This window comes from Macaca mulatta, chromosome 1 (assembly GCF_049350105.2).
Source record: "Macaca mulatta isolate MMU2019108-1 chromosome 1, T2T-MMU8v2.0, whole genome shotgun sequence".
NCBI classification, from domain to species: Eukaryota; Metazoa; Chordata; class Mammalia; order Primates; family Cercopithecidae; genus Macaca; species Macaca mulatta.
In genome coordinates, this window is record NC_133406.1 from 227810463 (window position 1) to 227835367 (window position 24905).

The 24905-nt window shown below is 48.4% G+C and overlaps 2 protein-coding genes across 3 annotated transcripts; both read left to right on the top strand.

Moving 5' to 3' along the window:
• Positions 1–4296: 4296 nt before the first annotated feature.
• Positions 4297–8029, top strand: LOC716081 (PRAME family member 18). The gene is made up of 3 exons (XM_001106795.5): positions 4297–4583; positions 4970–5551; positions 6822–8029. Exons 1-3 carry the CDS (start codon positions 4297–4299, stop codon positions 7393–7395), a joined length of 1443 nt encoding a protein of 480 aa, XP_001106795.2. The 3' UTR covers positions 7396–8029.
• Positions 8030–21203: 13174 nt separating this feature from the next.
• Positions 21204–24642, top strand: LOC100425959 (PRAME family member 1). 2 transcript variants are annotated; one of them, XM_015110411.3, is made up of 3 exons: positions 21204–21490; positions 21888–22466; positions 23409–24642. In XM_015110411.3, the coding sequence occupies exons 1-3, from the start codon at positions 21204–21206 to the stop codon at positions 23965–23967; spliced, it is 1425 nt and encodes a 474-aa protein (XP_014965897.3). In that variant the 3' UTR covers positions 23968–24642. The 2 variants fall into 2 exon arrangements, with proteins under 2 accessions (XP_014965897.3, XP_014965959.3); XM_015110473.3 differs by lacking the exons at positions 21204–21490; positions 21888–22466 and adding an exon at positions 22664–22943.
• Positions 24643–24905: the final 263 nt, after the last annotated feature.

A 24905-nucleotide genomic window follows, 5' to 3' on the forward strand; every position in this document is an offset into this window, starting at 1 on the left:
CGCAGTCTTGGCTCACTGCAACATCCACCTCCCTGGTTCAAGCAATTCTCCTGCCTCAGCCTCCCAAGCAGCTGGGATTACAGGCATGCACCAACACACCTGGCTAATATATATATACAAACATGTATATATACACACACACAAATACACACACACACATATATATATATACACACACATATATATGTATAGATGGGGTTTCACTGTGTTAGCCAGGATGGTCTCAATCTCCTGACCTTGTGATTCACCTGCCTTGGCCTCCCAGAGTGCTAGGATTACAGGCATGAGCCACCGTGCCTGGCTGAAACATTTTATAATTTTATTTTGTTTTGCTTTTTGAGATGGAGTCTCTCTCTGTCACCTAGGCTGCAGTGCAGTGGCACGATCTTGGCTCACTGTAACCTCCGTCTCCCGGGTTCAAGCGATTCTCCTGTCTTAGCCTCCTGAGTAGCTGGGATTACAGGTGCCCACCACCATGCCTGGCTAATTTTGTATTTTTTTTTTTTTTTGAGATGGAGTCTTGCTCTGTCTCCCAGGCTGGAGTGCAGTGGCCGGATCTCAGCTCACTGCAAGCTCCACCTCCCGGGTTTACGCCATTCTCCTGCCTCAGCCTCCCGAGTAGCTGGGACTACAGGCGCCCGCCACCTCGCCTGGCTAGTTTTTTTGTATTTTTTAGTAGAGACGGGGTTTCACCGTGTTAGCCAGGATGGTCTTGATCTCCTGACCTCGTGATCCGCCCACCTCCGCCTCCCAAAAAATGTTGGGATTACAGGCTTGAGCCACCGCGCCCAGCCTAATTTTGTATTTTTAGTAGAGACAGGGTTTCACCATGTTGGCCAGGATGGTCTTGATCTCCTGACTTCGTGATCCACCCGCCTGGGCCTGCCAAAGTGCTGGGATTATAGGCGAGAGCTACCGCGCCCGGCCCATTTTGATACTTTTGATGGGGCCAAACATTTCCCCAACATTAATCTTTATAGATTTTGTTTTTCTGTCTAATGTCAGGAACAGAGTGAAAGCTTCCCTGTCTCACACTGAGGACAAAGAAGGTCACATACTGGTAATTTCCATCGGTGCCTGTTAAGGTTAGGGTGGAAGTCAAGAATTCATTCATTAATGCACTCCACAAACAGAGATGAGTGGTAGTAATATGTGACCTCGGTAGTCCTGAGTGGAAGACAGGGAAGGGTTCAACCTATTCCTGAGATTAGACAGAAAAACAAAACCTGAAAGTCTTATGGTTGGGAGTTTTTTGGTCACATCAAAATCATCAAAATGAGTTCTTGACTTCCACCCTAATTACAGTGCTTTCAGTTTCATGATTGGATATCTGATTCCATTCAGTATTCTGCTGAAAGCCAAAACTTCAGTCAGACTTAACTGGGTGGAGCTCAGAAATCCAATCAGGCATCACTCTCTAATAAGAAGCTGGAAGTTGATAAGGGAGGTGGGATTAGGAAGGTCTAAGAAAGGTGCTGCAGGTGTGGTGGCTCACGCCTGTAATCCCAGCGCTTGAGGAGGCCAAGGCGGGCGGATCATGAGATCAGAAGTTCCCAAGACCAGCCTGGCCAATATGGTGAAACCCCGTCTCTACTAAAAACACAAAATTAGCTGGGCGTGGTGGCGCTTGCCTGTAATTCCAGCTACTTTGGAGGCTGAGGCAGGAGAATCACTTGAACCTGGGAGGTGGAGGTTGTGGTGAGCCGAGATCGCGCCATTGCACTCCAGGCTGGGCAACAAGAGTGACACTCCATCTCGGGAAAAAAAAAAAGAACAAAAGAAAAAAAAAAAAGGTCCAAGAAACCTTGTGAACATCTGCAGAAGAGACCCTGAGCTGTGGTGCCTGGAGTTATTGCTTGGTTCTCCAAGAGGTCCCAGCAGACTGCAAAGTGAGTCGAGATCTGGTAAGTCAGGGACCTCCACAAGGGCACTCTATGGCCCACAGTCAGCCAGCAGAGATGGCGACATGCAGGTCAAGGCGGCGCAGAGAATTTTCCTGCCCGATTTTCAGATAAACAGATGTAGGCTTTAATTTTTTCTCTAATGCAGTTTTATCTCTTCACTCCAAATATTTTATTTGTGTTTTAGTTGATGTTATTTCAAAGTTTTTTTTTTTTTTTTTCTGAGATAGAGTCTTGCTCTGTTGCTCAGGCTGGAGTACAATGGTGCGGTCTTGGCACACTGCAACTTCCACCTCCCGGGTTTAACCGATTCTCCTGCCTTAGCCTTCTGAGTAGCTGGGGTTACAGGAGCCCACCACCATGCCCGGCTAATTTTTGTATTTTTAGTAGAGACAGGGTTTCACCACGTTGGCCAAGCTGGTCTCGAACACCTGACCTCGTGATCTGCCCACCTCGGCCTCCCAAAGTGCTGAGATTATAGGCATGAGCCACTGCGCCCAACCTCAAAGTTCCTAATCAAGCAGTTAAAAAAGAATGAAATTGACTGAAGTCTTTTTTTTTTCTTCTTTGAGACAGTGTCTTGCTGTGTCACCTACGATGGAGTGCAGTGTTGAAATATTGCAGTCTCGACTCACTGCCACCTCTGTCTTCTGGGCTCAAGCAATCCTCCTCTCTCAGCCTTCTGAGTAGCTGAAACTTTAGGCATGCACCAGCATAACTGGCTAATTTTTTGTTGTCATGTTTTTTTTTTTTTTTTTTGAGACAGGGTCTCACTCTGTTGCCCAGGTTCGAGTGCAGAGGCACAATCTTGGCTCACTGCAACTTCTGCTTCCCGGGTTCAAGTGATTCTTCTGCTTCAGCCTCCTGAGTAGCTGGGACTACAGGCATGTGCCACCATGCCTGGCTAATTTTTGTATTTTTAATAGGGACAGGGTTTCACTATGTTGGCCAGGCTGGTCTTGAACTCCCAAACTCAGGTGATTTGCCTGCCTCAGCCTCCCAAAGTGCTGATATTACAGGTGTGAGCCACTGTGCTGGGCCTATTTTACTTTATTTTTTAAAATAGTGATGGGGTCTTAGTTTGTTACCTAGGCTGGTCTGGGACACCTAGATTCAAGCAAACCTCCTACTTCGCCTTCTAAAGTCTTGGGATTACTGGCATGAGCCAGCATGACTGATCTCATGCACCATTTTCAAGAATGGAGTCTTTGTTCTGAATGTGGGATCCATTTGTTTCTCTAGACTCCATTCCAAAGCTGGTAATATTTTATTTATTTAAGACAGACTCTTGCTCTTCTGCCCAGGCTGGGGGTGCAGTGGCACAGTCTCAGATCACTGTAACTTCTGCTTTCCAGACACAAGCCATCCTTCCACCTCAGCCTGCAGAGTAACTGGGACTACAGGTGTGCATCCAGCTACTTTTTGTATTTTTTTGGAGAGACAGGGTCTCACTATGTAGCCCAGGCTGGTCAGCCACTCCTGGGCTTAAGTGATTGTTTTGCCTTGGCTTCCCAAAGTGTTGGAATTACAGTTCTGAGCCTCCATGCATTGCCCCTCATTACTCTTCTTAGAGAGAACATAATGGCATCTAATTTTAAAAAATCCCTTTAGTCTCTCCCAGCCAAGTTCATCGTGGGAACTGAGACTGCAGGCTGTTTGGGGTCACAGGAGACTCCCATTACCATTGTTTTACTGTTTTATTGTTTTGTTTTGTTTTTCTTTTTGAGACTGAGTCTCACTCTATTACCCAGGCTGGAGTGCAGTGGCGCTATCTAGGCTCACTGCAACATTCGCCTCCTGGGTTCAAGCGATTCTTGTGCCTCAGCCTCCCAAGTAGCTGGGATTACAGGCGCACACCACCATGCCTGGCTACTTTTTGTATTTTTAGCAGAGACTGGGTTTCACCTTGTTGACCAGGCTGGCCAACAACTCCTAACTCCTAGCTCTTAACTCCTGACCTCAAGTGAGCCGCCCACCTGGGCCTCCAAAGTGCTGGGACTACCGTTGTGAACCATTAAGCCCAGCCACATGACCATTGTTTTAGACCTTTACATTGAGAAGACATTTTTTTTCTCAAAAAAGGAGCTGAGCTTTGGAGATCCTGAGTAACACTTCCCAGAGCTAGTAAAGTTGGGGGGAGCAATGAATGAAAATTCGTGGAGTAGGAGTGGTCTTGCCTGCTCCTTGGAGGTTGGAAGACACTCTTCCTGGTACCAGAAGGGCAGAACTATGTCTCTGTGGGCAATTATTGCAGAATGGAATTGGGGTAAACTAAGAACCCTTTCACACCTGCCAGAGTAGTGACGTCTGCCCTAGGAGAAGTCAGGGTGTGAGAGGACTGGCCTGAGAAGTTTGTCTTTTCTCTGGATTTGCTTTCTTGCAGATTTGCAGCAGGATGAACCTCCAGACCCCACCCAGACTACTGGAGCTGGCAGGGCAGAGCCTGCTGAGGGAAGAGGCCTTGGCCATCTCCGTCCTGGAGGAGCTGCCCAGGGAGCTCTTCCCCCTGCTGTTTGTAGAGGCCTTCATTAGGAGACGCTGCGAGGTTCTGAAGGTGATGGTGCGGGCCTGGCCCTTCCCCCGCCTCCCTCTGGGGTCCCTGATGAAGACGCCTGATCTGGAGATCTTACATTATGTAGTGGATGGGATTGATTGCCTGCTTGCCCAAAAGGTTCGCCCCAGGTGAGTGACCCAGGTGGGGAGGGCCCAGGTGTCCAGGGAATAAACAGCTGGGTCAGAAAAATTGGGAGCCCGAGGGTGGCCCGGGGGCTTCTGATGGTGCCAGTGAGAAAGCTGGGACAGTTCTTGGCCATTGCCCAGCTCCTCTGGGAAAAGACTGCTCACCATGCAGGGTCCACCGAGGAAACAGGAACCTGCTTCCTCCCAGTGGAAGGTAAAAGCACTAGAAGTGGGGACCAGGTAGAATCCAAGGGGGAAAGGGATGGAGAAGAGACAGAAGGAGGGGCACTGAGGACAAAAGCAGCTGAGGTCCTCGATGCGGAGTGAAAGCCCAGGTCGGGGGTGGGTCCTTGCCTACATTCTGAGCTTTTCCCCCATGTGACTCACAGGAGGTGGAAACTGCAGGTGCTGGATTTGCGGGATGTTGATGAGAATTTCTGGACCATATGGTCTGGAGCCAGGCCCCTGTCCTGCTCCTCAAAGGCCATGAGTAAGACGCAGACAGTGGAGGACTGCCCAAGGACAGGAGAGAAGCAGCCCTTGAAGGTGTTCATGGATGTTTGCTTCAAGGAGAAATCCCTGGATGAAGGTCTGAGCTTCCTCTCTGGGTGGGTCCAGCACAGAAGAGGTTCAGTATACCTGTGCTGTACTAAGGTGGTGAATTATTCAACGTGCATTCTAAATTTCAGAAACATATTGGAAACAGTATACCCAGACAGTATCCAAGTGTTGGAAATTTGGAACATGTGCTGGTCATGTATCATAGTAGAGTTTAGCCGTTACCTGAGCCAGATGAGGAATCTTCGCAAACTCTTTGTCTCCGATGGCTGTCATTATTACCTGCCAAGCCCTGACAGCAAAGAACAGTTAGTTGCTGCATTCAGCTCTGTGTTCCGTAGGCTGGACTACCTCCAGACGCTTTATATAAGAAGGATCTGCTTCTTCAAAGGCTACCTGGACCGGTTGATCAGGTGAGGAAGGATGGTGAGCTTTCTCTGTGGGCCATGGCACAGCCTTTTTTTGTTATAGTAAACACTAGTGGGCATCTACTGTGTGCCAGCCACTGGCGATGTCACAGGGAAGGGGACACTAGAATGTATTGTCCTGTTTGGTGCTCTATATCCTGAAGTGGATATCACGGGATGGCTCCAGTAAGGGCGGAGGGATGACAGGGGGTCGATGCTACAGAGAGGGACATCGTGTAGGGAGCTGGTTAGTGGGGGTTCAGATGTAGTGAGGGTGCTTTTGTGAATTCCTTGTTAGGAAGTATGTTTAAAGTTAATATGATAAAAAAAAAAAGAGGCAACAGAAAGGAGGGTATAAAAGAAGAGAAAGTGCATCAAACCTGTGCGTTTCACAGAAGACGCTCTGTCCTCACAGCTTAGTGAACGTGAATGATCCTGTCTCTTTTTTTTTTTTTTTTTTTTTTTTTTGAGACGGAGTCTCGCTGTGTCTCCCAGGCTGGAGTGCAGTGGCGTGATCTCGGCTCACTGCAAGCTCCGCCTCCCGGGTTCACGCCATTCTCCCGCCTCAGCCTCCCAAGTAGCTGAGACTACAGGCGCCCGCCACCACGCCCGGCTAGTTTTTTTTTTTGTATTTTTAGTAGAGACGGGGTTTCACCATGTTAGCCAGGATAGTCTCGATCTCCTGACCTCGTGATCCACCCGCCTCGGCCTCCCAAAGTGCTGGGATTACAGGCTTGAGCCACCGCGCCCGGCCTCCTGTCTCTAATTCTCTGTCTGTAAAAGGTTGTTTTGAACTCTAGGAAAGGTAATTGACATGGGAAACGCATGCTTCTGGGATGGAGGTGAGGGAGCAGGCATGAGAGTGGTACAAAGAGATAGGTGGTTTGCAGATGTGGCCATGTCAGGAAACCTCTGAAGGCAGGCAGCCCTAACTGATGTCCCTAGACCTTGCTCAGGTCAGTTCTTTGGGCATATCTTCCACAGGCCCCCTGTGGCCCAGAGATGAAGATTTCTGCTGGAAGATGAAGAAAAGAGGCGTTAGAGATTTTGTGGCCTTGAACCAATCACACGAGTGATGGTGAAAGGACTGAGCCTAAAATGGGACTGCCCCTGAATGATCAGAGTCCTCACCAGGCAGCACCTTGCAGGAGGACCATGATTAGATGATGAGAACAAACTTGTGTTTGGGTGAACCAGGCTCTTCCCTTGAGGTTATTTTCCACCACCCTCCTCTAACTGGTACCATTGCCCAGAACTAACTTCTAGCTCTCCCCAGGTGCCTCAAGAGCCCGTTGGAGACGTTGGCATTAACTTATGGCTCCCTAGAGGAAGAGGACTTGAAGTGTCTGCCCCGGTACCCAAGTCTCAGTCAACTGAAGCAGCTGAATCTGAGTCACGGTGTGCTGCGCTTCCTCCGTCTTGAGCCCCTCCGAGCTCTGCTAGAGAAAGTTGCTGCCACTCTTCAGACCCTCTTCTTAGTGGACTGTGGGATTGGGAACTCCAAACTCAGGGTCATCCTGCCTGCCCTGAGTCGCTGCTCCAACCTCACCACTTTCTGCTTTCACGGCAATGACACCTCCATGGATACTCTGAAGGACCTGCTGCGTCACACAGGCAGGCTGAGCAAGCTGAGCCTGGAAACATATCCTGCCCCTCGGGAGAGTCTTGACAACAGGGGTCGTGTCGTTTGGGGGCTCCTCACCCCACTTCAGGCTGAGCTGATGCGTATACTGAGGGAAGTAAGGCAGCCCAACAGGATCTTCTTCGGTCCCGTCTCCTGCCCTTGCTGTGGCACGTCGCCCACTGAACAACTGGAGCTCAGTTTTTGCTTCTGGAGAAGCCCTGCCTAGTGGGGTGGAGGTATAAAAAGCTTTTTCTCCAGGCACTTGGAAACTAAAATCTGGGACATAGATGCCTTTTCTTTTTCTTTTTCCTTATTTTACAATTTTTATTTAAAAATTTGAGACAGGGTTTCCCCATGTTGTCCAGGCTGTTCTCAAACTCTTAGGCTCAAGCGAGCCTCCTGCTTGGCCTCCCAAGATTCTGGGATTACAGGCAGGAGCTGCTGTGCCAGTTCTATAGGTGCGTTATAAAGGGAGCAGAGAATCCTTTGCTTCAGGCACGTGCTTCCTGTGAGTGGAAAAAACAAACAAACAAACAAACAAAAACAAAAACCAGTAGGGGGCAGCACTGGGGAAAAGGTTGAATGGAGTCAATGAGACTCAGGGACCTGTGTCCTAGACAGTCAGAAATAGAACCTGAAGTTCTAGAGTGAGGGAGTTATCTCAGCAAGGATGGATACAAAGAAATTTCAGAAGTAAAGAGAACCTAAATGGCAACTCTGCTGTCCTTCATGATTGATTAGCCTGTTTTAGTGATTTATACATCAGAAATCTTTAGTTACTGGTGAATTCAAAAAAGAGATACTAGTTCATCTGTGATTTAGGTTCATCTGCAGGAAATAAAGGAATCCAAATAAACTTCGTTTTGTTGTTGTTTTTTTCTTTTCTTTCTTTCTTTTTTTTTTTTTTTTGTTTGTTTGTTTTAGAGATTCGCTCTTGTTGCCTAAGTTGGAGAGAAATGGTGTGATCTTGGCTCACCGCACCTCCACCTCCCGGGTTCAAGCGATTCTCCTGCCTCAGTCTTCCGAGTAGCTGGGATCTCAGGCAGGCACCACCATGCCTGGCTAATTTTGTATTTTTAATAGAAACGGGGTTTCTCCATGTTGGTCAAATTGATCTCGAACTCCCAACCTCAGGTAATCTGCCCACCTTGGCCTCCCAAAGTGCTAGGACTACAGGCATGAGCCACTGAGCCTGACCTGGTTTTTTTTTTTTTTTTTTTTTTTTTAGATGGAGTCTTGCTCTGTCACCTAGGCTGGAGTACAGTGGTGCGATCTTGGCTCACTGCAACCTCCAACTCCCAGGTTCAAGGGAATTTGTATTTTTGGTAGAGACGGGGTCTCACCATGTTGGCCTGACTGGTCTCAAACTCCTAACCCCAAGTGACCTCAAGGAAGCCTCCCAAAGTGCTAGGATTACAGGCGTGAACCACCGTGCCCGGCCTAAACTTCGATTATTTTGATTAATTTATGCCCATTCTTTACCTTTCCAGTCATCTGTTCCTTACTTTCTCCTGTAGTTGTTCACCGGGTTCAGCCACAAAAGATGCCTGCCTGGGACCTGGACCGTTCTGTGTGGGCAGTGATGATGAGCCATTGAGTCAACCCTCTTCTTGTCAGGGGCCCTCACTGCGCCCCAGATACTGAGACCCTGTTCACTCCTCATGGGCAGATCCGGGAGAATCTGTTCCTGATCATTGGCCATGTCAGGAAAGGGCTTCACCGCACAAAGATGCGGCCCCCTGCCTTGGAAGGGAATGGCCATAGGGTGTATTAGCGGGAGCCTCATGGCATCACCAACGTTTGCCTGTCCTCATGGTGGCTAGTGGGTTTTACTGAATTAACATAATTGTGTCTAGTAAAGATGTCCAATTTCTCTCAGAAAAATGCTAAAATCATTTAGGTAGATAATACATTCTAAACATTTCTAGCCCACAGCAATTGAAATATGCATCCTTTTGGAAATTAAGTCATTTCAAGGAGAGACCTTCCTGTAACACCTTATCAAAAAACAGGAAAACCAGGGCACTGACCTATCCTCATGGTGACTAGTGGGGTTTACTGAATTAAAGTAACTGTGTCCAGTAAAGACATCCACTTTCTCTTTCAGAATACTGCTAAAATCATTTAGGTGGATAATACATTCTAAATATTTCCAGCCCTCATTAATGGAAATAGACATCCTTTTGGAAACTAACTCATTTCAATGAGAGATCTTCCTATCACCTCCCTTCTCTCCTTATCAAAAAACAGAAAAACCTGGGCTTGACCTAGCTAGCGCTCCTACACTGCCATGTTGGGACTTCTCCCATTTGGGACTGGCAGCACTCTCGTGGTTTACTAAAACTTAGGTAAACCTGAGCTTAAACCACCACCTGGAGTCAAGAAGAAGCAGCAACCTAGTGGTGAAGATTCACCAAGGGAATGTATTCAGTCCAAATCAAAACAAGCCAGACAGAAAACTGGAGCAAATCATTCCTCATTCAGTGCAAAAATATAGATCTACATCTACAACAAACTAGAGCAAACAGGAAACCGTGACCTCCCCAAAATGATAAAGCCGAAATCTAGTGGGTGACTCTAAAGAGATGGTGATTTGTCAGCTCTCTAACCAATCACTGAAAATCACAGGTTTTCACACTTGTATTTTAGTTTCAGAAAGACAGATGCAGGTTTGTTCTATAGATCATAGACAAACTATCAGATAATTTTGGTATTTTGTTTGTTTGTTTGTTTTTTGTTTTTTGAGGCAGCATCTTACTCTGCCACCCAGGCTGGAGTGTAGTGCCCTGATCTTAGCTCACTGCAACCTCTGCCTCCCAGAGTCAAGCAATTATCCCGCCTTGGCCTGCCAAGTAGCTGAGACTACAGATTTGCACTACCATGCCCGGCTAAGTTTTTGTATTTTTAGTAGAGACAGCGTTTCACCATGTTGGTCAGGCTGGTCTTGAACTCCTGACCTCAAATGGTGCACCAGCCTTGGCCTCCTACAGTGCTGGGATTACAGGTGTGAGACACCATGCCCAGCCAGTTTTGCTAGTTTTTTGATACCCACCCCGCTTCCACCCTCCACTCCCCAGTAGTCCTGGGCATCTATTGTTTCCATTATCATGTCATGTATACTTAATGTTTGGCTCCCATTTATAAGTGAGAACATGTAGTGTTTGGTTTTCTGTTCCTGCTTCAGTTTGCTTAGCATAATGGCTTCTAGCTTCATCCATGTTGCTGCAAAGGGAGGGAGAGAACCCGGTGAAAGGGCGTTATCTTGTTCTTGTTTATGGCTGTGTAGATTTCCATGGTGTATATGTACCACATTTTTTAATCCAGTCCACCACTGATGGGCATTCCAGTGGATTCCATGTCTTTGCTATTGTGAATAGTGCTGTGATGAGCATCTACACGTGACCACTCCTATTCAACATGTACTGGAGGTCTCATGTTGCTGGAGTCTCTCTATATTACCTGGACTGGTCTAGAACTGCCAGGCTCAATCAGTGCTTCAATCTTAGCCTTCCAAAGTATTGGGATTATAGGCATGAGACACCACACATGGCTCTTTTTTATTATAACGTATATTTCTAGGCCGGGCGCAGTGGCTCATACCTGTAATCCCAGCACTTTGGGAGGCCGAGGTGGGTGGATCACAAGGTCAAGAGATCGAGACCATCTTGGCCAACATGGTGAAACCCGGTCTCTACTAAAAAATACAAAAATTAGCTGGGCGTGGTGGCACATGCCTGTAATCCCAGCTACTCGGGAGGCTGAGGCAGGAGAATCACTTGAACCCGGGAGGTGGAGATTGCAGTGAGCCGAGATCGTGCCACTGAACTCCAGCCTGGGCAAAGAGTGAGACTCCCTCTTAAAAAAAAAAAAAAAGATCTATTTCTATAGGCCAAGGAAGGTGGCTCATGCCTGTAATTCCAGCACTTTGGGAGGCTGATGTGGATGGATTACTTGAGCCAAGGAGTTCTAGCCTGGACAACAAGGCAAAACCCTGTCTCTACTTAAAAGGAAAAAAAAAAAGATATATTTCTGTAGCTTACGGCCTGCAGGCTGGCCATGCCTCAGGCTGGAAAGTGCAGCTTTCAGAAAAGATCCTCCACTGGTCCTTCCAGGGAGGAAGTGATGAGGCAGGAATTTATGCTGAGTGGGCTGGCAAGTATAGCCACCCAACAGGTTATGAAATGGGCTGAGTATTCATGAAGGAGGCCTAACACATGCATATTGAATAAACACACACATGGCTTACCTCCCATGTTGACTTTGGGGTGGAGACTTCACATTTCTTTTTCTTTTTTGAGACAGAGTCTTGCTCTGTCACCCAGGCTGGAGTGCAATGGCACCATCTCGGCTCACTGTATCCTCTGCCTCCCGGGTTCAAGCGATTCTCCTGCCTCAGCCAAGTAGCTGAGACTACAGGTACGTGTCGCCACACCTGGCTACTTTTTGTATTTTTAGTAGAGATAGGGTTTCACTGTGTTGGCCGGCCTGGTCTGGAACTCCTGACCTCAGGTGATCTGCCTGCCTCGGTCTCCCAAAGTGCTGAGATTACAGGTGTGAACCACCACGCTGCACCGAGACTTCACATTTCAGTGCATTATAGCTATACCCCCTACTAAGGCTAAGGCAGGAGAATTGCTTGAACCTGGGAGGCGGAGGTTGCAGTGAGCCAAGATCATGCCACTGCCCTTCAGTCTGGGCTACAGAGCGAGACTCCACCTCAAAAAAAAATTAGTTAAAAAGGTGTATAGTTAATTTTTTAAGGATAGGGGCCCCTGACTTAACCCTTGCCTGGGAAGACCTTAGGTCCTGTATATAACTTGGTATCTTATGACCCTAGTCTATTCAGTCAGCCTTATAATCTCTATTTTAACATGAATGCTGGTCAGTTTTTGTGTCTAAACCATGAAAGAAAGGAAATAAAATGAGACATGTCTAACCTCCCATCTCGCCATGGCCAGGAACAGTTTTAAAGATTTCTCTGGTGGGCACACTTGACCAAGAGGGAATCTGTTCAGTACATAGGGGGAGCTTAGGATTTTATTTTTAGTTTTCAGAACAAGGGATGAGTAATCATGGGGGCTTCTGCTGGAAGGGAAAAAGGAGGAAAAAAATGCATTAATTTCACTCTTCCTGGATGCCAGGCCCTATGCCAAGCCCTTAACTTGCCCCATCTCATTGGATCCTACCAGGGTCACACAGGTGGTGGGCATCACCATCCTCATTTTTCAGGAAAACTGAGGCTCTTGCTCAAGGTCCCTGCCTAACAACACCAGGCCCTGAGTCCTCAGCAGGGTCCTCACTCGGATGCCCTTTGTGTAGGGTTTCTCACCTGAGTCCTCAGCAGGGTCCTCACTCGGATGCCCTTTGTGTAAGGTTTCTCACCGTAGGGAAGGTCACTCATCACCCGCAGGCACTTGACTATTATCTGCCCTCTAAGGATGTGTGATTCCAAAACATGCTTGCTCCGAGAAAAACCGGGCTGTATCATTTTCCCCGCCAAACCGGAGAGGAGTCAAGAGATCAAAGGATGACTCAGACGAGCCCAGCTTGGCAAATACATGAGTTGATTAGGATTCACATGCAGGGCACTCCTGGGCAGCAGCAACAGCCCCCAAAATCTGCGCCACCTCCTGTCTCCAAACTGCTTTTAAGTGAATTTTCTAGCTCTTTGTCCACTGATTTTGAGCAATCAGTTTCATTTGCTTGGTAGGTTCTGAGATACTGTCTGAGATGCTTGGGTTCTCGGGGACACCTTCTTGGCTGGGCACGAGAGTCTTGGCTTCCCACCTGGCCTTCAGGGTTCAGGCAGGGGACATGTGCCCTTACGTAACCTGATGGGACCTGTCACACTCCAATTTTATACACTTGAAGGGGGCCTGCCCTGCCACACCTGTGGGTACTTCATATCAGGTGGGATGAGAGACTGAGAAAATAAATAAGACACAGAGACAAAGTATAGAGAAAGAAAAATGGGCCCAGGGGACCGGCACTCAGCATACAGAGGACCCACACTGGCACCAGTCTCTGAGTTCCCTCAGTATTTATTGATTACTATTTTCACTATCTCAGTAAGGGGAATGTGGCAGAAGAGTAGGGTGATAGTGGGGAGAAGGTCAGCAAGAAAACATGTGAGCAAAGGAATCCGTGTCACAAATAAGTTCAAGGGAAGATACGATGCCTGGATGTGCACATAGGCCAGGTTTATGTTTCTCTCCACCCAAACATCTCAGTGGAGTAAAGGGCAACAAAGCAGCATTGCTGCCAACATGTCTCACCTCCTGCCACAAAGCAGTTTTTTCTCCTATCTCAGAATAGAACAAAGGTACAATCGGGTTTTATGCTGAGACATTGCATTCCCAGGGGCAGGCAGGAGATAGAGGCCTTCCTCTTATCTCAACTGCAAGAGGCCTTCCTCTTTTACTAATCCTCCTCACACAGCCCCTTCACGAGTGTCGGGCTGGGGGGACGGTCAGGTCTTTTCCATCCCACGAGGCCATATTTCAGACCATCACATGGGGAGAAACCTTGGACAATACCCGGCTTTCCAGGACAGAGGTCCCTGCAGCTTTCCACAGTGCACTGTGCCCCTGGTTACTTGAGAATGGAGAATGGCGATGACTTTTATCAAGCATACCGCCCGTAAACATTTTGTTAGCAAAGCACATCCTGCACAGCCCTAGATCCCTTAAACCTTGATTCTATACAACACATGTTTCTGTGAGCTCAAGGTTGGGGCTAAAAGTCACAGATTAACAGCATCTCAGGGCAAAGTAATTGTTCAGGGTACAGGTCAAAATGAAGTTTCTTATGTCTTCCTTTTCTACATAGACACAGTAACAGTCTGATCTCTCTTTCTTTTCCTTATATACACTAGTCTTCTTCTTTATTCTGCTAGATATGGGAAGGGTGTTAAGAAAAGATCTCCAAAAAACATGCTTGATTTTTGAATGTGGTAAAGAAATTTTTAAACATGTTTTATGTCTATATGATTGTTAGTGTTCATATATTATTTTGTTTTGTTTTTGAGATGGAGTCTTGCTCTGTCACCAGGCTCGAGTGTGGTGGCAGAGTCTCGGCTCACTGCAACCTCCACCCCCCAGGTTCAAGCAATTCTCCTGCCTCAGCCTCTCGAGTAGCTGGGAGTATAGGCACGTGCCATCATGCCCAGCTAATTTTTGTATTCTTAGTAGAGGCAGGGTTTCACCGTGGTAGCTAGGATGGCCTCGATCCCTTGATCTTGTGATCCACCCGCCTCAGCCTCCCAAAGTGCTACTGTTACAGGCATGAGCCACTGTGCACGGCCGTATTTTTATATTATTGGTAGCATTTTGCTACAAGGGAATTTTGATATCTTTATAAGACACAATTAGTTTAATTAAGGAAGGACCACTGCCCACCATCAGGACAGGTGTGGCTTGGTGATGCCCTGAGGCTCCAGATAATCACTGGTGTAAATGTCCCCTTCCAAAGCAGGGGCCATGCCTTGTGCAGCGAAGCTCTTTCCCAGCACAGCTAATGGTCAGAAATGGATTCTTCTGGATCTGCCCATTAGGACTGAACAGGGTCTCAGCATCTGGTTAGCAGGGAGGGACCCTGAGAAGGGATTTTATTTGAGTGACTCACACTCATTGCCCACATAGAATGTCCAGGCCCTGTGTGTGCATCTTGTGTGTATTAACCCACTGATCAGCCGCAGAACAAAGCGAGGAGGTAATAGATTTGTAAAGAGAAGTAAAGAACAGGAGGGAACTGATAAAAATGAGGAAATTTCATTTGGATGTCTGACTTCCTGGGGCAGAATCTCATTAAAAACACAGCTTAGTGCTTTTGATTTTCTTTTCTTTTTTTTTTTTTTTGAGATGGAATCTTGCTCTGTTGCTCAGGCTGGAGTGTAGTGGCACGATCTCAGCTCACTGAAACCTCTGCCTCCCGGATTCAAGCGATTCTCCTGCCTCAGCCTCCCGAATAGCTGAAACTACAAGTGCCCGCCACCATGCTTGGCTACATTTTTGTTTTTTTGGCCCTGAGTCTTGCTCTGTCACCCAGGCTGGAGTGAAGTGGCACGATCTGGGGATCTCAAGTACATGGACCAGGGAATCTGCAGGAATTTGTTTATCTTGGGCTGGGGGTGCATAGGGAGTAGGTAGGGATCCTATGACCACAAACCCAAGGCCTCTGGGATCAGAGGGCAACAACAAGGGCCAGGACCTACCCCGGGGCCTGTGCTTGCAGGGATCCTCGCTCTCATTTGTATGTGGGGTGCTTGAGTGATTGCAGATTCCTCACCCACCCCCATTGGCTCTTCTAGGGAAGATGCATCTATGACACCTGTAGGTGGCCCTGTGTAGGAAAAGATTGCAGAATCCACATGGGCCCGTGCTGAGTGAGGCTTTCTCCAGGTGGGCACAAAAACCTCTAGCTTCCCAGCCACTGCCAGAGCCTGGGGTAGGGGGCCCCACATGGAGGCAAATGCAGGGAGCATTGGCAAAGGCAGGTCTGAGTGAAAGGAGAAGAGGAGCACATGGGAAAGACACAGAGGTCTCCGACAGTTCCAGGGCCAGAGACACTTGGGAGTGGGAGAGGCGTGACTGGGTGATAGGTCCAGGGCTTTTTCTGAGCCCTGAGGCCCCAGCAGGTTTACCTCCCTCCCAAGATCTCTCTGGGCTATTGTGCCTGGGAGTCAGTGCCGGCTCCACTGCAACCCTCTGGGAAGGGTATAGAGTCCTCAGGGTCTAAAGTTCAACTTTACACATTATCCTCAAATGAGGGCTTTTACTCAGGGACCTCTTGTCCACAGGTCCCACATCTTCTTGCTGGACTCCTAGAGGAAGTTGTCCTCCCAGAGACATGGGATGTTATACTTTTATCTTCCATGGAATCAGCTCTGACAGGTAGAGTTTTACCTTTCTAGGTGGCTGCACACACACACACACACACACACACACACACACACACATGCATACCATGTGGTCATGGCAGTGATGCCCACGGCCTGGGGTTCTTCCATAGCACCCGCCTGAAAAAAGCCTCACCTAAGGCTAAGAAGAGACCTGACTTGGACAAAAAAATACCTACTGCATTCCAGGTGCAGCCTTGTCAACTCTAAGGCTGGGCCAGGGGGGACGTGGGAAGGGATGGCCCCTGCACTGGGGACCTGTCCTAGGCTCTGCCATCATCTTGGCAGCCTTGGAAGACCAGAGGGGTCAGGTCTTCCTCTGCAAGCCAGGCAGTGTCACCACCCAGAAATCCAGGGCGCCTGTTTAGGTCCGGAGCAGCAGCTGTGGAGCTCCCTGCTTTGTGCCTTGCCATGTTCACCAAAATCGGTCAATATAAATTGGGGAAAATAGAGATGGGCTGATGTCCTTGGGATGCATAAAGTGACACCGGCCCCATCAGCTCAGGCTGGGGGAGAAAACAGAGGCTCAGGAATATTCTAGAGAACCTGAGCAAGGTCCTCGTAGGAGCTTTGGAATCCCAGTGTGGATTGTGGGACTGGAGAATAGGTCAGATCATTTCCAGAGATGGGCTTCAAAGGCTGCTCTGAGCTGGGCAGCAGATGAGCACCTTGAGAAGAACAGGCAACAGGACATGGTAGAAAAGCTTCCAAGTGCAGGATTCTTGCTGGGGTACTGGGGGTGCTGCTGGGCCCCCTGAAACGGGCAGGAATGGGAAGTTAGTCAGTTCTTTCCAACATTTAGGTTGTTGAACACCTTGGCGGTTCCACTGAGCCCCTCACCTGAGGGGTCTGCCAATCATTTGCTGCCAGAACACGGGCAGGTTTTTCTCTGGTCAAGTCTCAGGTTTACCAGGTTAAAAATGGAGAAAATAGCAACGGGCCTTAGATTCTCCAGGAAGGAGAGCTGAGGTCCGGGATGCTCGGTACCAGCCGTCTGTGGTGCCTTGTGGATGCTCAGTCAACAGAGATTCTCACAACCATTCTTGGTGCTGAGCTCACTCTCAGCCTCAGGTTTACAAAGTGGGGCGTGGGAAGCAGAAGCCCCACCTGGCTCAGGTGATCCTCCCGCCTTAACTTCTCGGGCAGCCTGGCCTACAGGTGCACACTGCCGTCCCCGGCTAATAGTGTGCATTTTTATTAGAGACAGGGTTTCACCACATTGCCCTTGTTCCTCACAAACTCCTGAGCTCTAGCACTCTGCTTTCTTGGCTTCCCAAAGTGCTGGGATTAGAGGCCTGAGGTTGGTTTCTTGCTTGCTTGCTTGCTTGCTTTTTCTTTCGTTCTTTTTTGAGACAGAATGTCACGCTGTCACCCAGGGTGGAGGACAGTGGCGCCATCTCAGCTCACCGCAACTTCCGCATCCCAGGTTCAAGCGATTCTCCTGCCTCAGCCTTCTGAGTAGCTGAGAGTGCCGGCACCTGCCACTATGCTTAGCGAATTTTTTTGTATTTTTAGTAGAGACGGGGTTTCACCGTATTAGTCAGAATCATCTCTGTCTCCTGACCTCGTGATCCGAGGCCTCCTTGGCCTCCCAAAGTGCTGACGTTACAGGCATGAGCCACTGTGCCTAGTCCTGAGTTTTCTGTGTAGGCCTAATGGTGACACCCTGATAAGAATCTCTATGTTCAATATTAGGGACAGGAAAGGACTCTAAGAAGGAGGAAACATAAATTATGAAACTGGAGTGGGAAGGGATTCGGTGAGATTAAGATTTGGATGAAGGTCCTGGAAAATGACTGGGGCTGATGGTTGCTGGGAAATGTTCCACTGTGGGAAGATCCCTGAGCCTAAAGGAAAGGTTTCCAGATGACAGCGCCATGACAGGGACATATGGACCCTCATTCATTTCTCTCTCACATCCTGTAGAGCCCACAGTTTCTTCCTCCGTGACTCCCAGCTTGGCAAAGTCTCCCTTCCCAGGTCTGGCCACACTGCTTCTCTCTGGCCTGTGCCCCAGCTCACATTCTCAGATTCCATCTTCCCAAGCTGGTTTTCTGAGCGGAGCCCATCATTTTTGTGAATAAACACACTTTACCTTCTAGTAGGGCCAAGACTGTGCCTGTCCCGTGTCCTCAAAGCCAATGTTATGGTTTAAGAGTCTGCACTGTCTCTTTTGATGATTCCCCTTTTAATTTCTGAACTCACTCTAAGCTGGGTGAGGTGGCTCAAGCCTGTAATCCCAGCACTTTGGAAGGCCGAGATGGGCAGATCACTTGAGGTCAAGAGATCGAGACCAGCTGGGCCAACATGATGAAACCCCATCACGACTAAAATTACAAAAATTAGTGGGCATGGTGGAGTGCGCCTGTAATCCCAGCTACTTGGGAGGCAGAGGTGGGAGAACTGCTTGAACCCGGAAGGTCGAGGCTGCAGTGAGCCAAAATCTTGCCACTGCACTGTAGCCTGGGTGACACACGAAGCCCTGTCTCAAAATCAATCAATCAGTCAATCAATCAATCATCAATCAACTCAAGCTAGACAAAAGACCTTCAGTCCCGACATCTAGATGCCCACAAGATAACTGCCATAATTTATATTGTCTTGGTTCCCTTCCAGGGTCCCATTAGAACACATCGACCCATTCTTCTCAGTCCCCACCTCACTTGGTCACCCCACAGGGTCGGGTCAGAAAGGTCCATAAAAGCTCTTGATTTCCTTCAGTGAAGCCTTGACTTAGTCTTGAGATGGATCACACCCTCAGTGGTTCCTTTCTTCTACTTGAATGTGCATATGATCTGCTATGTTAGACAGCATAAAACCCAGGCAACTGATGAATATACACAGCTTTTTATTCTGTTTTCTTGGGAATGACATCACTATCTTCTTCAAGCTGTTTTAACTCTGAAACATTCTGATAATTTCTCTGCAGTCAAACATCCTCCAATAAGGACACCTTCAGTTTTGTTTTGTTTTGTTTTGTCTAATATCAGGAACAGATTAATCCCTTCCCTGTATCACTATGAAAGTCATCTATTAGCCAAACTTCATCAGTGTTTGGAGAATAAATGAACGAATGACTTTTGGACTTTTACTCTATTATCGATTCTTTCATTTTCATAAATGTGTATCTAATTCAATCAGTTAGGCAGAAGAAAGCTGAAAACTCAATCATGATTAACTGGGTGGGACTACAAGATCTAATCAGGTATCACGTTCTGATTGGAAGCTGGTGATTGAGAAGGGAAGGGTGGGGTTAGAAAGGTCCATAAAAGCTCCTGAGGGTGCACAGAAGAGACGCACAGCCCTGGAGCTACTGCTTGGTTCTCTGAGAGGTCCCAGAACTCTGCCAAGTGAGTCCAGCTCTGGTAAGTCACCACCTTCGTAGGGTCATGCCCGTCTGATCTGCAGCCCTTCAGTCAGGAACGGAGACACGCAGCCCAAGGTGGCACAGAGAATTTCCTGTCTGTTTCGTGAGAGGAACAGAGTTAGGCTTTCATTTCTCCTCTAAATGTAGTTTTGTCTTCATCCCTCAAATTGTGACTTGTGCTTGGTTTTTGTCATTTTAAAATTCTTATCAAAGCAGTTTTTAAAAAAATATATTAAAATTTACAGTTAACTGAATTTTTATTTCTTGACATTTGCAGTTATTTGTTTTTGTGCCTTCAGTAACAGTTCATAGACTTGGTGTTATTGTGATTCTCCAAGTGTGCTTTCATTTTCATAAAATCCTTAAAGGCATCCCACACACCATCTCCAGAGTGGAGTTTTGCTGAGATCACGGGATTTATCTTTGCCCCTGGGATCCGTCCAAAAGTGGGTAACTGTGAATATGTGGAAGCAATGTGTATTGGAACCTTCATCTTAGAGTTAGAATGCTCTAGAATAGCATCATACCACTTTTACAGTTTCTGGTTATTTATTTTTTTTTCTTTTGCGATGGAGTTTCCCTCTTATTGCCCAGGCTGGAGTGCCATGGGGTGGGTGATCTCAGCTCACTGCAACCTCTGCCTCCCGGGTTCACGCCATTCTCCTGCCTCAGCCTCCTGAGTAGCTGGGACTACAGGCGCCCGCCACCTTGCCCGGCTAGTTTTTTGTATTTTTTAGTAGAGACGGGGTTTCACCGTGTTAGCCAGGATGGTCTCGATCTCCTGACGTCGTGATCCACCCGTCTCGGCCTCCCAAAGTGCTGGGATTACAGGCTTGAGCCACCGCGCCCGGCCTTTTTTTCCTTTTTTCTGAGATGGAGTCTCACTCTTTCACCCAGGGTTGAGTGCAGGCCCTGAGCTGGGCTCACTGAAAACACTGCCTCTGGGGTTCAAGTGATCCTCTTTCCTCTGCCTCCAGAGTAGCTAGGATTACAGTCATGCACCACCATGCCTGGCTAATATTTACATTAATTAATTAATCAATTTGTTTCTTTTTGAGTCAGAGTCTAACTCTGTCACCCATGCTGGAGTGCAGTGCTGCGATCTCTGTCTTCTGGAGTCATATGATTCGTAATTTTTTTATATTTAGTGGAGACAGGGTTTCATGTAAGCCAGGCTGTTCTCGAACTCCTGACCTCAAGTGATCTGCCTGCCTTGGCTTCCAGCAGTGATGGGATTTCAGACATGAGCCACAGCACCCGGTCCCTTTCTGGTTGAAAATTTTCAAGATAAAAAATAATGGCATTGATTTTAGGGAGTCCCTTTACTGTTCCCCCAGCATGTTCATGGTGTGAACTGAGAATGTAGGCTGTCTGGGGCCACAGGATACTGTCATTCTCATTGCTTAGGGTGGTAAGTGACAAGACATTTTTCCTCAAAGAGGTAGAGCTTGGCTTTCAGGATCCTCAGTGACACTGTCCGGTGGTTCTGGGATTCAATCAAGCAGTGGATGAAAATTAATGGGCCAGTGGTCTCCTTCACCCCTCCCTCCTTGGTGTTTGGAAGACAGTCTTCCTGGTACCAGCAGCAGCAGAAATATAGATTTGAGGCCACAAAGTGTGGAGTGGAATTGGGGTAAACTGGTAATTTTTCTACCTCTACCAGAGCAAGGATATGGTCCTAGGAGAAGACGAGGTGATTGTGTTTGCTCCGAGAGTGATGCGTTTTCCCTGGGTTTGTCTTCTAGAGTGTTTTCCTTGCAAATCCATCAGGATGAGCATCCGGGCCCCACCCAGACTCCTGGAGCTGGCGGGGCAGAGCCTGCTGAGAGACCAGGGCTTGGCCGTCTCTGCCATGGAGGAGCTGCCCAGGGTGCTCTATCTCCCACTCTTCATGGAGGCCTTCAGCAGGAGACACTTCGAGGCTCTGACGGTGATGGTGCAGGCCTGGCCCTTCACCCGCCTCCCTCTGGGATCGCTGATGAAGACGCTTCATCTGGAGACTTTAAAAGCATTGCTGGAAGGGCTTCATATGGTGCTTACACAGAAGGATCGCCCCAGGTGAGGTGACCCAGGTGGGCTGGTAGATAGCGCTCAGGTGTCCAGGGAAAGAACAGCAGGGTCAGGCTGAGAAGTAGCCCAACGGTGGCCCAGTGTCTTCGGATGGTGCTGGTGAGGAAGCTCAGCGAGGCTTTGGCCATTGTCCAGATCCTCAGGGAAAGGACTGCTCCTCATACAGGGTCCACCATGGGAACAGAAACCTGCCTATTCACAGTGGAAGGCAAAGGGAATACAAGTGGGGACCAGTCAGAATTGAAAGGGAAAAGGGATCGAGAAAGACAGAGAGAGAACAGGGAGCACCGAGGACAATAGCAGCTGATTAATGGGATGAGAATGAAAGCAAAGGTCAGGGATGGGTCCTTCTAAATTCTGAGCCTCTCCCTTACTTTACCTACAGGAGGTGGAAACTTCAAGTTCTGGATTTGCGGGATGTTGATGAGAATTTCTGGGCCGTACAGCCTGGAGCCTGGGCCCTGTCCTGCTCCCCAGAGGCCACGAGTATGAGGCAGACAGCAGAGGACTGTCCGAGGATGGGAGAGCACCAGCCCTTGAAGGTGTTCATAGACATCTGCCTCAAGGAAATACCTCAGGATGAATGCCTGAGATACCTCTTTCGGTGGGTTTACCAAAGGAGAGGTTTAGTACACCTGTGCTGTAGTAAGCTGGTGAATTATCTAACGCCGATTAAATATCTCAGAAAGTCATTGAAAATAATCCACCTGGATAGTATTCAGGAGCTGGAAATCCGCAACATGTCTTGGCCACGTCTGATAAGAAAGCTTCGTTGTTACCTGAAGGAGATGAAGAATCTTCGCAAACTCGTTTTCTCCAGGTGCCATCATTACACGTCAGACAATGACCTCGAGGGACGGTTAGTCGCCAAATTCGGCTCTGTGTTCCTCAGGCTGGAACACCTCCAGTCGCTTAAAATAAAATTGGTCACCTTCTTCAGTGGACACCTGGAACAGCTGATCAGGTAAGAAAGGATAGTGCACTTTTTCTGCGGACCACAGCACAGCCTTGTTTTGTTACAGCAAACACTGGAAGGCATGTACTGTGTGCCAGTCAGTGGCAACGTCACAGTGAAGGGGACACCAGAATGTCAACACATTGTCCCATTCAGGGCTCCGTGTCCTGGAGTGGCTATCACAGGATCGCTCCAATGTGGGCAGCGGGGTCACCTGGGGTAGAGGCTAGAGAAGGATATCATGTACGAGCTAGTTGAGTGGGGGTTTCAGCTCTACTGAGGGTGCATGTGTGAATTTCTTGTTTCAAGGTGTGTTTCAAGTTGATATGATATAAAAGAGGTAATAGATGAGGGTATGAAAGGAGGGAAGGTGCATCAAACCTGTGCATGTCACAGTAGAAGCTCTGTCCTCACCAGCTTAGTGATCACGAATGATTCTGTCTCTAATTCCCTGTCTGTAAAAGGTTGTTTCGAACTCCAGGAAAGGTAATTGACATGGGAAATGTGTACTTCTTGAATGGAGGGTGAGGAAGTAGGCATGAGAGTGGTAAAAAGTGATAGGTGCTTTGCAGATGCAGGCATGTCTGGGAGCCCCTGCCGGCACGTAGCCCCAGCTGATGTCCCTAGACCTTGCTCAGTTGAGTTCTTTGTGCACATCTCCAACCTGGTACCTGTGGCCCAGAGATGAAGTTTTCTGCTAAAAAAAACAAGGTTTTAGAGATTTTGTGGCCTTGAACCAATCACACAAGCAATGGTGAAAATGCTGAGCCTAAAATGGGACTGTCCTGAATGATCAGAGTCCTCATCACGCAGCAACTTGCATGCGAACCATCATCATATGATGGGAATAAACTTGTGTTTGGGTGAAGCAGTCATTTCCCTTGAGGTTATTCCCCACCACCTTCATCTAACTGGTGCCATTGCCCAGAACTAACTTCTTGATCTTCACAGGTGCCTCCAGAACCCTTTGGAGAACTTGGAATTGACTTGTGGCTACCTATTGGAAGAGGACGTGAAGTGTCTCTCCCAGTACCCAAGCCTCGGTTACCTGAAGCATCTGAATCTCAGCTACGTGCCGCTGTTCCGCGTCAGTCTTGAGCCCCTCGGAGCTCTGCTAGAGAAAGTTGCTGCCACTCTCGAGACCCTCATCTTGGAGGGCTGTCAGATCCACTACTCCCAACTCAGTGCCATCCTGCCTGGCCTGAGTTGCTGCTCCCAGCTCACCACCTTCTACTTTGGCAGAAATTTCATGTCTGTGGATGCCCTGAAGGACCTGCTGCACCACACCAGTGGACTGAGCAAGTTAAGCCTGGAGACATATCCCGCCCCTGATGAGAGTTTGAATTCCTTGGTTCGTGTCGATTGGGAGATCTTCACCCCGCTTCGGGCTGAGCTGATGCGGACACTGAGGGAAGTCAGGCAGCCCAGAAGGATCTTCATTGGCCCCACCCCCTGCCCTTCCTGCGGCTCATCACCGTCTGAGGAACTGGAGCTCCATCTTTGCTGCTAGGGAAGGCGTGCCTAGTGGGGTAGATACATCCAAAGTTCTCTTCCAGTCTCTTGGACACTAAAATCTAGTATGTACGTGCAAGTTAGGTTTTTTTTTTCTTATTTACTTTTTTAATAATTCTAAAATTTTATTAAAGAAAATTTGAGACAGGATTTTGCTGTGTTGTACCAGCGGGTCTCAAACTGCTGGGCGCGTGGGATTCTCCTGCCTCAGTCTCCTAAAGTGCTGGGATTACTGGCATGAATGACTGTGACCAGGCCACATGCAACTTACAGGAAACACAGAACTCTTTGCTTCAGGCAGGTGCTCACTGTGAGGGAAAAAACATAACAGCAGGGGGCAAGACTGGAGGAAAATGTTGAGGTGGAGTCAATGAGACCTTCCGGGACCCGTGTCCTGCAGAGTCAGAAAGAGAAGCTAAAGTTCTACAGTGATGAGCATGTTATCCCTGCAAGGATGGTTATCTCCCAGGTGTCTCCAGGCCCCCTTGGAGACCGTCGTCATGACCGACTGCTGCTGTCAGAGTCGGACTTGAGCATGTCTCTTGGTGCCCGAGCATCCGTCAGCTAAAGGAGCTGGACCTGAGCGGCATCACACTGACCCATTTCAGCTCTGAGCCCCTCGCCGTTCTGCTAGAGCAAGTTGAGGCCACCCTGCAGACCCTGGACTTAGAGGACTGTGGGATCACAGACTCCCAACTCAGCGTCATCCTGCCTGCCCTGAGCCGCTGCTCCCAGCTCAGCACCTTGAGCTTCTGTGGGAACTTCATCTCCGTGGCCGCCCTGGAGAACCTGCTGCGCCACACCGTCGGGCTGAGCAAGCTGAGCCTGGAGCTGTACCCTGCCCCTCTGGAGAGTTATGATGCCCAGGGTGCTCTCTGCTGGGGGAGATTTGCTCAACTTGGGGCTGAGCTGATGAAGACACTGAGGGACTTAAGG

Bases quoted from the DNA above. Each gene is read 5' to 3' on its own strand.
- LOC716081 (XM_001106795.5), top strand. From the start codon at position 4,297: ATGAACCTCCAGACCCCACCCAGACTACTGGAGCTGGCAGGGCAGAGC. The intron at 4,584-4,969 runs GTGAGTGACCCA...TGTGACTCACAG, and splicing joins GCCCAAAAGGTTCGCCCCAG to GAGGTGGAAACTGCAGGTGC. The intron at 5,552-6,821 runs GTGAGGAAGGAT...AGCTCTCCCCAG, and splicing joins TACCTGGACCGGTTGATCAG to GTGCCTCAAGAGCCCGTTGG.
- LOC100425959 (XM_015110411.3), top strand. From the start codon at position 21,204: ATGAGCATCCGGGCCCCACCCAGACTCCTGGAGCTGGCGGGGCAGAGC. The intron at 21,491-21,887 runs GTGAGGTGACCC...CTTTACCTACAG, and splicing joins ACACAGAAGGATCGCCCCAG to GAGGTGGAAACTTCAAGTTC. The intron at 22,467-23,408 runs GTAAGAAAGGAT...TGATCTTCACAG, and splicing joins CACCTGGAACAGCTGATCAG to GTGCCTCCAGAACCCTTTGG.